The sequence below is a fragment of the Aulostomus chinensis genome, chromosome 4 (assembly GCF_037954235.1).
Source record: "Aulostomus chinensis isolate RoL2024-O1b breed Wild chromosome 4, RoL_Achi_v1.0, whole genome shotgun sequence".
Lineage (NCBI taxonomy): Eukaryota > Metazoa > Chordata > Actinopteri > Syngnathiformes > Aulostomidae > Aulostomus > Aulostomus chinensis.
The window spans coordinates 9,855,829-9,867,046 of record NC_141323.1 but is presented as its reverse complement, the minus strand read 5'-3'; the positions used below and the strand labels follow the sequence as shown (position 1 = coordinate 9,867,046).

Below are 11,218 nucleotides of genomic sequence, written 5' to 3'. Positions count from 1 at the left end.
GGTCCGCTAATGTTGTGGCGTTCGCGTGCTGGAGAGGGTGCGCCTGTTTGTTCAGGTCTAATTACAAGGCAGCAAACTTAAGAATGTCCTCATTTCCTGGACGCCGTCTCCTCTGAACTGTGGTTGAGAAGCGTCCAAACAATGAGGGATGCGACGCAACTAAGCTGTCAGTCCTGCTCCCAGCGGAGCGGCGGTGGGCTCGCCAGAGGAGCAAGCGCCAGTGTTTGAGACTTGTGTTACAGTCTGCAGGCCAGACGCTTGGCCGCTGTGTTCCTTCTGATGACCCCCCACACACACACACACACACACACTCACACACTCAGTCCAGTGTGAAGTAGGACGAAGGTCAGAAACACACAGCAGTAGAGCAGTTGTAGTCTCCAAGCTAACGACGGCTAACAGGCTGCTGGAGCTGGGAATCCAGCGTCGTTCCCGACTGTTCCTTCAGTTTATCAGAAGAGCAGCACGGCAGCCGCAAGCTGACCTCCAGGAATGAAAAACCCTTCATCCCCACTGAGCTCGCTGATGCCAGTTTGGATAAAAATGCAGCCTTTGAACATGCAGGTGGTTGCTTTAATGAAGAGATGTAGAAGTCCCAAATGGAATAAAAATTCTAAGTCATGAGATAAAAAAAATTCATAAACTTGAATAAATGGTTATGAGATGGAAGCAAAATAAAAGTCACGATGACTTGATAAGAAAATGTGACAAAAGATTAAAAAGTCTCAGTCACAAGATTTAATAGTCAATTATGGGAAAGTAAAATCAGAATTATAGGATCAAGAGTCAGATTATAAATCGATGATGTCATTGCGGATGTCGGAGGTTCTAGTGAGGAGCCACACATGAGCTCACGCCTGTTCTCAGGTTCCCCCCGAGCTGAGTTCCCTCCAGCTGTTTTGGAATCATCATCATCATCATCATTGTCTGGAGTTTATCGTGTGTGTCTGTGCGGGGGGGGGGGGGGGGGGGGGGTGCTCTGACCATCCTCCCTCCTGATACTCGTTCGTTTCCAGGCTAATAAATTCTCTGGTAGGGTCTCAGGTCAAGACTCACATCCCCACTACAACAAGCAGAACCCGGGTCACTTCAGGGACTGAAACCAGAATCAGAACAAATGACATTGGTGACATTTGGGACTTCAAGCTGTGTGAAGAGGAAACTCAAAGCTTCCAGAGCAGAAATCATGAGATAAACACACTTTTCTTGTGGGAAAAGTCCAAGAATTCCTTGTCCAAGCAGAGTATTCCTTCAAATCCTCCCACAGGATGAACTTCCCAGTCGGGTTTGATTCTCTACTGACCAGGAAAATCATTGAACTGCTCTTCATTCTTGACATTCCACAGTTACTCAAAGAACAACAAGGAGAAAGAGGGAGAGAAATTATTCCGTTTAATAATTGACAGGCGTTCAACAGGAGCGTTTCCATGATATTCAGAGTTTTCCAGGCTGTCAGCAGCGACTGTCAGATCTTCCCATTTACCACACAGGGATGCACCTCCATAGACATAGAATCCATAGACATTCCCCAAAAAGTAAAGTACACAATGAAGTTACTGACTGTACGTATGCACCATAAGATACTTCAAAAGATCTGTAGATGTACTACAGAGAACCGGAGTCTGTAAACAATCCCTAAACTTCACAGAGGAGTAGTACTTCTCTGTGAGACTAAATGTACTTCAAAATTGACTGTAGGTGAACTACAGAGGCTGGAGTCAGTAAACACACACACACACACACACACACACACACACGCTTATGCTGCTACAACAGTTAAATAACACATGTGAATGTCAGAAACGCATCAAAAACAGTTGGAGAGGATAAAAACCCAGAAGTAACCCAGCACGTATTTCTGGACGCCGCGGTTCTAGTGCTTGTGTTTTCTATCATGCCATGTGCTCGCCCATCCCTAAAGAACCGCTCTAAAGTAGCCGGCTAGAACAGTCGAAGACCACAAAAGCCATTCCACAGTCTGTGGTTTAGCGTGGGTAGTTTGTTCAGCCGAGTAAAAATATCCTCCGCCTCACTGCAGCTTCACATCTCCTAAGAATCCCTTTCACTTCTGAACCAGACGTTCTGTTGTGGGTCTTTGTTCTTTAGATCATCTGTTGTTCACTTTTAATACGGCAGGATTGCACAGCAGAAACTTTCAATCGCGTTTTGGCTCTTTCAGAAGTGAGAAAATTTACTCTTGAGAAAAGTGCTTAGGATTTGCCCCCAGTCGCTGACAGACGGGGGGAAAAGAGAGAACGCCTGACTAAAATGTCGCTAAAATAATAAAATGCCCCAAAACGGTAAATAAACCAGTAAGAACATGAAAGGTTCTGAAGTCGCAGGTGATACAGACGTCACCGTCGCTGTAGGAACGTTTGTGTCACCTGACTGCAAGAAGGAAGATACATAAGACTCTGTAGAAGGAAGGACACGGGGTCCTGGGGTCGCCATGGAGAGGAAAACAATCACAATTTGAAAGCCACTAAATATAACTTGTTCCCTCAATTTAAATAATTTGTGCCCACAAGATATAAGTTGTTGAGGAAGTACTAAAAAAAAAAAAACCTGCATCTTGGGAACAAGTTAAATTTTTTGGGCCTCAGGATTTAATTTAAAATTTCTGCTTCCACATTTTTCCCTCTGGCCAATCCAGTCCTCCGTAGCATGTAAAATATCTGGAGCTCTTTTCTCATTGTTTTGAATTTATTAATTAACATTTTAAATTTTTTTTTATTTTATTCTTTTATAAATCGTTTTTAGACAAAAGAGAGCAATGGAAAAAGTACTCAGAAACTTCTATCATATTTGAGTAATTTTTGAGTGAATATTACTGCTAAATTTTGCTCCTGTCAATGAACCCAAAACCTGCTTTTTTTAATCATCAAAGTTGCACAGTTTACCAGTTTTCCAACTGTCCTTAAACAAATTAAGCCCGACTCAGTTGGTAAAAGTAAAAAAAAAAAATCGAAGCTTAGAGTTTCTTAATTCTACATGTCTCAATTAAAATTTTACAAATATTAAACTGTTGGCACAATTAAGATGCTTTTAAAGTAAAGTTGTTTGTGTTTTATAAATTCATCACTCGTTTTTCTTACATTTTTTAATTGCACTTTGCAATTAAAATGCAACAGTTCTGCTCATTTGCATTTTGTCTTACTTTGTTTTGGTTTTACCTCCACACCGATCCGCCTGTCAGCCGAATGTCGCTAGAAGGGCCGAAAAGAACTGATAGAATTCTGTGCCGACCCGTTTGATTTTTTTCATGTTGGCTTTGTTGCGGTCGGTTTGCACACTCCGAGGAATCGTCGTATTCTTACTCTCACATGTTGCAAACAAAACAGAAGGGACTGTTATTTGATCAGCGCAGGACGAAGACACTTCAGTTCATAGAGGTATACAATGTCTTCAGAGTCAACGAGGAAGGAAGAGAGAACTGGTAGGATCCGGTTCCATTCCTCAGTAAATTAGATCCATACCACCACCCCTCACTCTCCCACACGCACGGGAAAACATACAGCGTACAACCTCCACCAGCGGGTACACACCACAGAGTCCGGCTCGACAGACTCTAGATGACGACCCCAGAGTTTATCAAGAGTCCTTCAGCAGCCCCAGTTTCCTCAAAGCCTCCCTGCGAGATTCATCTGACGCCCCCCGTCCAGAAAACTGCACGGTGATGCCTTGAGGACGGAAAAGGGAGTTGGATCTCCGCTTGTGATCAGGGGACAAGGCTCGCGGCACCGGTTTGTGGCCAGCCAGGTGGTAGGAGTGCCGAGGAGGTTTTGGATTTGGGGCTGGAGGGGGGGGTTTGAAAGTCTTTGCTGGGGTGTCGGAAGGGCGGTTTAACCCCATGGAGGGATTGAAGTTTCGGCTCTTTCCTCCATAGCTGTTGAGCTCGGTTGGTAGAGGCCCTGATCTGGCAGGCATGGTGTGACTCTTGTCAATATGTGAGCTCAGGATGTCGGGAAGGTCTCTCTGGGGAGGGTCGCTCCGGGGAGGGTCGCTCCTCGTAGAGTTGCTTCGGGGAGGGTCTCTCCTAGTAGAGTCGCTCCTAGTAGAGTCTCTCCTAGTAGAGTCGCTCCGGGGAGGGTCGCTCCTCGTAGAGTCGCTTCGGGGAGGGTCGCTTCGGGGAGGGTCGCTCCTAGTAGAGTCGCTCCTAGTAGAGTCGCTTCGGGGAGGGTCGCTCCTAGTAGAGTCGCTCCTAGTAGAGTCGCTCCGGGGAGGGTCGCTCCTCGTAGAGTCGCTCCAGGGAGGGTCGCTCCTAGTAGAGTCGCTCCGGAAAGGCTCGCTCCGATGAACGGCTACAACAGGGGTCATGACTTTGGTCTTCCCTCCATAGCTGTTGAACTCACTGGGGTTAGCCAGTGCAGGGGGTTGGGTTTTAGGTTCAGGGCTAATTGGGGGAGTCACAGATTCGCTCCTGAGTGAAACGGAGGGGTTTACCACGATGGATTTCCCTCCATAGCTGTTGAATTCCAGCAAGGAGACCTCTGGTGGAGGGGTGAGGGATGCCTTGGTTTCCAGAGGAGGTAAACTCTTTTGGTGCTTTTTCTCCTCATGGCTCGTGGGAGGATCCAACTGCAGAAGCTCTGGCTTTCTGTCGACATAGGTCTGGCTTTGAGGAGACGGCGTGTCAGCTTCTGGTGGTTTGGTGCTGGTGTCTGTTGTTGGGGAAGGTCTGACCTCCGGAGGCGCAGTGCTGGTTTCTGCCCCAGTGTGAGAACTTGGTGGGTTGCTGTTAGAGGGGTCAAGGACTGTCACATCTCCAGACATGGCTCGGTTCCTGGTCAGGCCCAGCTTTGATAGGGCCTCCATCCTGGATTTCTCTGGTGTGGGATCCCTGAAGGAAACGCTGCGACTGGGAATACTTTGATTCCTGTGCTCTGCATCCAGTTTAGGATCTTCCTGCAGCAGAGTGTGTGAAGTTCCTGATAGATTAGCCAGCATCAGTGCCCGCCTCTCCTGGATGTTCACATTAGGCAGGGACTGGTTCTGGTGCTCTTTGCTGCCCATGATGATGCTGATGTTGGCTGGGAATCGGGTCGGCTTGGCAGTCGTAGGAGGACCCTGTTTACTGACGAGATCGGTGCTGTTGCTCGGAGGCTTTTCTGACTCCAGGCCGAGACGGCATGGAGCTGAAGAGGGATTGAGGTTAGAGGTTCCACCTGCCTGGTTCTCGGCAATCTTCTGGGCAATCAGGACAGGGGTGGGGATACATCCTGGAGGGTGGTAGGAGGAGGGGCTGTCTGCAGACTCGTAGCTGCCACTTGGCAGGGGAGGGTTGTACTCTGACGGCAGGTGGTCCACGGGATCGTGCCTCGCCTTTATCTCAAAGTGGCTGTCAGGGATTGGCATCATACTCTGGAAATCTGGAAGGAACAAATTTCAAAATTAAAATATGTACAGATTCGATTCTACCTTAGAGGGCACTGGGGTCAAGCCCCTGATTTCCATTGGGAACGTGTGTGTTCCTGCAATTTCACGGCATAGACCCATGAGTACTTCACTGGCTTTATTCTCGTCCTCATTTTTAGCCCAGTGAAAATGTGAGGAACAACCAACTGTAGTTTTGTACCTGGATCAGTGGGACTGAAGATCAGTTGTTTGGTCTGTACCAGGTCTGGTCCTGGGTGGACCAGATCTATAATATCGTGGTCTTTTGGAGTGGCAGGTCTGGCCTGTAGGGAGGACAGGATGGCCACGGGGGTTGGACTCGAGGCTGCAATCGGTCCGTCCATTTCCTCAGCAGGGGGGCTGGTGCTGACAGGGGGCTTCGCCTGTCTGGGCCTCAGCTCGTCCACCTCCAGGCTGTCCTCCAACGAGTCGATGGTCTTCTCAAAGAATCGGAGGCACTCCTTCTCCTCCTGGCTCAGAAACCGCAGCGTATCTTCCTCCTGAAATGGCCAGAGAGAAACAACGTGTGCCAGGATGTTTGAACCACCAAATACTTTCATGGCTCTTGTCTTTGTCACAGTTGCTAAGGTTTTGTTCTGATTGTTTCCTCAAAATACAGTCCATGATGAGTCCTATCGGGATCGGGACCCTTCATTGCATGGAATCAAACAAGCTTTATTTGTGGGCATCAGTTTATCCAGTGACAGTTTGGTCGACAGCCTCCTGCCCCTCATTTTTGGTGGCTGCTGATGAAACGAGTCATTTTCCTCAGAATTCTGTCCAATCAGACTTGTTTTTGTTTCATCGCCACCGGCTGTTAGAAAGACTGCAGTTTGGAAGCACGCTCACTTCAGCTCCAAACCTGGAGTCCAGTTTCTACAGTCTGGTGTGTGAAGCTTTGATTTAAAGGTGAAAGCTGAATCTTCCTTTTGCCTCATAGAACCGCTCTGGTGCTTCACAGTGCTGCAACGCTGCTCTTACAGTCGTCACGTGTCGGCCAACAACACGAACACAGACCTGCTTGTTCCTGCATCCCAGCCCTCCCCACCCCCCTCGCCCTATATTTAGCTCAAATGTCCCTCTCTTCTGACGGAGGAGGGCCCCTGCCTCCTCATCTCTCCCCATCTCCTCCTAGCCTCCACAGGTACCTGTCCTGGCTAACAGCACAATGGGCGACTGTTGGTGCTGCGTTTTCGCTCTGAGCTCGTTCTCAGTGTTGATAAAGATCGAGTCCGACCTCGTGGCTGAAGGGAGAGGTACGTCCCCAGTAATGGTGTGTAATGGACCTAAAAATAAACAGTTGTGTGTGTGTGTGTGGGGGGACTACTGCAGTCAGAGCAAGAGCACTTGTAACATTTAACGTGTTCGGGGAGTTTAAACTCTGGCGATGCATCTGGGTGTGGATCCAATCACCCTAAAGTTTTAAAGAAAGAAGATGGATGTCCATCCAAGGTCAAAGGCAGCGTCGCGCTGACTGTATTTCCCCAAAAGTTCCTCCTTTACTGCAGTACATTTCACCAATCTGAAAACTGTTTACTCAAGTTATAATTACGGGGCAATCATTTCCTCACCTTAATTTTCTTTCCTTTTCCTGTTTCCTCACAGCTTCGCTCCAGCAGCAGCAGCTCAAAGCTCTCAAACGTACGCGGCCCAAAGGGCAGAGCTGGGAGACGTAAGCCTGCTTATAGTTGATAGTTGTGGACTGATCTCGTTACTGGAGGAATGTCTGTCTGTCTTTTCACTGCTGTAGACGTTTCCTGTAAGAAATCGTCTACACTGCGTTATTTATCATTGATTTTTACCTTCCCAACAACAGTTGAACAAATCATGAGCGACGTGTTTCTATCAGCCGAGATGGTAAAAATCTAAGCTTGAAATTGCAAGATTTCACCAAAATCTATCAATTGTCCACGTCTTCTTCAAAACTTTAGGCCAAAGTTTGCTCTAAGTGGCTGATAAAATAAAGTTCTGCAACGGTCGATGGAAGCGTGAAGCCACGGCTGACGCGGCTGAGGCCTTCAAGACAAAAACAACAGTGTTGCTCAGCCTCAGCGATGCCTTGTCCTTCATAGAAACAACTTTTTACATCATTTTTTAAAAAAACATTTTACATTTTAAATAAAAGGGCTTGATTTATTGACAAATGGGAGTCCAGATTTGGGCCCCAGGGCCTGTTTTAGGTAGGTGGAACATTTCATGCATGATTGTCTTAGAAAAATCTCAAAATTCTGTTTGTCCACTGAGGAGGAATATAAATTTTGTAGTCTGTGAAATAAGTTAAGCTCCCAGATTAATGAGTGAAAAGTTGAATATTTTCTTTTGATTTGAACTAAAGTCAAACTTTACATTGAACAGAGATGCTGGAGTCTGATTTTCTTACATTTATTCTTCATTTCACCCGGTTGGTTCCTCCGAAGTCACTGACCGCCTCGACGAGTGGCCCTCGTAAGCGCCAGACTTGAGTAAACTGCCTAAGAAAGCTGTTTATTTAAGGCCTGTCAAGGTCGTGACCTTCAGGCGACGGCCAACGTGGCGGTTGAGAGGTTTTGTTGATGGCAGCGTTTTTCTTTTTTCAAAACTTCAACAACAGTGAAGAGACACACAAAGACACCTGCAGCAACACCCACCAGAAACCAGGGCGAGATCAAGTCGCCGGATGCACTGGTTTCAGCGGAGTCAATGACCTCTGTTACTGAGAAGCAGCTGGGAACCTCGGAAACTGCAGCTCGACCGGTTCCGCCAAGTCGTCTGGTGACAATAAATGTCCTCCCCAAGGCAGGTGAAGGGATTAGGAGCAGATGTGATGTCTCTGTGTCTGTGGAGACTGGCTGCTTTGTGTAAACACTCGGCGGAGGCGAGCTCCAGTCATCAGCTGTTCATCTGATACCTGAGTGTGTTTACTGGCTCGACAGGACTCCTCTGTGCTCCGGCCGACCCAACAGATCCTCGTCTTATGACGGTACTCACAAAACTCCACACACTGCAGTAATTTTAGCAGTCAAACTCCAGTGGTTAAAGGCACCGCGTGTGATATCCGCTGTTAGAGGATTCTCACGCTTAACAATAACAAAGTTGACAGGAACTGTTGCCGGGCAGAAATGAGTGGTAAAAGTGCTGCAATTAGGTTCATTCAAGTTATGTTCTTTTGTTCTCAAGAAATACCCACAAGTAGCGTCGGCTAATATAACCAGCTAGCACACACTAGCATTCCAGCTAACGTGGCAAACTTCAGGCTGCTGCGTTAGCTGTGGGCTAGCCCAGTTCTCTACAGAAGCTGGCCATACTTGCAATCGTTTTTAAATCCTATATTCTCATATTTATTTCAGAATTCACTTTAGCTAGTTTTTGCTTGTTTAATAAAGATTTATGTCAAATTTGTTGCCGTTGCTGTTTAATCCTACTCATAAATCTTATCTATGAGGCTATGTGTACTTTTCATACCCAAAATCATACATGATACTTTGTCATGTGACATAAAAGTAACTTCTCAAGTAACTTCAGTGGTTTTCAAGTACTCACACCAGGCCTGATGGTTTGGAGGATGTCGCCGTTGACCCTGAGGTGGCGCTGAGCGTTAGCTGACGGATGGACGTCCATGGTGCGAGTGTCAGACGTGAGCCGACCTTTGGGCAGCTCATGGAGGGACCGGCGGTCCTGGGTGGCGCTACACCACAATCATGTCTGGTCTCGCTATGAGAGTCTGTGGACACCAGGAAGAACAAGAGGTCAAACCTCAACCGCCACGACCCCACCGGACAAGGTCAGCCAAGGTCACAGTGTCACAAGAGGAAGCTGCTGTCGGCAACAGTCTTCGAATATTCCTGGATTAAAAATCCAGATTATATGGAAGCTTCTAATTACGTCTTCATGCCGTTTTCTCACCATCAGTTCATTTTGATCTGAGAAACTTGGCTTGTTTTGGATCATCTTGCACTGGTGACATCATTAACTTCTATTTTGAGATTTAGCAGTTTCTCCATTTTCTCAGGACCTCAAGTTAATTCACCTCATGAGTTTGATGTTGATGATGATGATGTGAAGCAGGATCATGAGCGACCTGATGATTTCACGAGATAACGAGCGAGATCAGGAAGAGCTCCTGAGGAATCATGAAGACGACCAGCTGATTTGCCTGTCAATCATGCGTGAGTGTTTTAGTGAGCCGCCTCTGAGGCGCTGTGACTGGGATTACTCAGGCTACGGGAATGGAAATAGACCTGATGGACCAGTATGGCTGGAACAGGCTGCTGGGCTGAAACTCTGGAGCTTCCGCACCGACGCATTCCTCCCTGCTCTGATCAAAAAGAAGGTAAAAAAGAAAGAACCCCCCGCTGGAGCCGAGACAATGTTTGAGTAGCAGAGGCTGAAGTTGAGATAAGGTTGTGGAAACTTCACTCTCAAATTTGGTACTGAGAAGCGGTCCGTTTGGGTTCGGTCCCGGGTCAAACTCATTCACCCAGAACAGAGTAACGTTATGGACCTCAGCTGGGTCAGCGGCTAGCTTGGAACCAGCCGGTTCTCTGTTTGGGTCAAATGCAGCAGATTTCTGTTTCACACAGGTCATAGGAGGCCGTGATCCGTTGACTAAGGGTTCTGTTTCTGGGGCTCTGACAGAACAATCACAGTTTGCTCCCACACGAAGAAGTTCTGTCAGGTGAACGCCAAACAAACACAGATCGTCGCCAGGAAGTTCCCCTGACCCCCAGCATCTCAGGGCGAGTTTCGTGCTTCAGTGGTGTCGCTGGGGGGGTCGGACGCGCCAGCTGGTGTGGAAATGCACCCGGCAGATTAAACACCAAGAAAAACCCCTCTCTCAAACCACTTTATTTCCTGTTTTCTGTGTAATGTTGTTTGTTTCTGGAGTTCAGATGAAGCTTGATGTCAGGTTTTCCACCTAAATGACGTTGAGATTTTCATTCATTGAAAATGACGGTCATCAGCCCATCAAACACAAGCGTGGCAGCAGCAGAGCAAAGTAAATGAATTCTGAACTTTCTGAACACATTTTAATGGTGTTAAGTTCATGAAAACCTTTTCATTGCCATTTACGCATCCGAAACACTTCCCAGTTTTGTTATCTGGTATTTTGATTTGACCAGACATGTAATTCCGAATGGTCAAACAAAGGTTCCAACATTCTGACAAACAAGTCACTTTTATTTTTTTAAACTTATCGTATAAGAGTGTATTTCTCCGTGCCAGGGTGAGTGGCGGGGCTTACCCAGCAGCTCCAGAGGTCATTCATGATCAACCAGTGTGTTTTCCTCCGGAGAGATGATCGCCAGGAATCACGCTCCTGAAGAAGTCCGGTTTCTCTCCCTGCGCTCCGCGCGTAAAACTGCACCGCAGCTCATTACGCACCAGTTTTAGCCACGAGGGAGACTCCACCCACAACTGTCAAGCGTGTGTGTGTGTGTGTGTGTGTGTGTGTAGGGAGGTGACTGCGGTGACACGCTGGAAAGTTATTCTCAACTCAAATCCGCCTCAAAATTTCACTTTCAACGTCTTCAACTTTGATTTTGTCTGAAACATCAGAATATGAAACTCAGCTGACCTCCACCAGGGCTTGTTGTTGTTGTTGTTGTTGTTGTTGTTGTTGTTGTTGTTGTTGTTGTTGTCCTTGTTCTTGTTCTTGTTCTTGTTCTTGTTCTTGTTGTAGCAGATATTCTGGGATTATTCACGAGCAGCGACGAGAAACCTGCTGATTTTTCTGTGGCGCCATCTGGTGGTTGAATTCTACCAGTTTAGTGAAAATGCAGGATTCATCCAGTTTAGGAAAAACCAGGAAAAGTCTTGGAATTTGAATTTGAATAAATTTTGCTTT

At 47.0% G+C, this 11,218-nt stretch overlaps 1 protein-coding gene across 2 annotated transcripts; it reads right to left on the bottom strand.

Moving 5' to 3' along the window:
- Positions 1-1,355: 1,355 nt before the first annotated feature.
- proser2 (proline and serine rich 2) lies at positions 1,356-10,733 on the bottom strand. Of its 2 annotated transcripts, none has more exons than XM_086201666.1 (4): positions 10,616-10,733; positions 8,914-9,094; positions 5,576-5,894; positions 1,356-5,369 (listed from the first exon to the last, which is right to left on the bottom strand). In XM_086201666.1, the coding sequence occupies exons 2-4, from the start codon at positions 8,989-8,991 to the stop codon at positions 3,592-3,594; spliced, it is 2,175 nt and encodes a 724-aa protein (XP_086057792.1). In that variant the 5' UTR covers positions 8,992-9,094; positions 10,616-10,733; the 3' UTR covers positions 1,356-3,591. The 2 variants fall into 2 exon arrangements, with proteins under 2 accessions (XP_086057792.1, XP_086057793.1); XM_086201667.1 differs by lacking the exon at positions 10,616-10,733 and adding an exon at positions 6,966-7,151 and having other exon boundaries at positions 8,914-9,058.
- Positions 10,734-11,218: the final 485 nt, after the last annotated feature.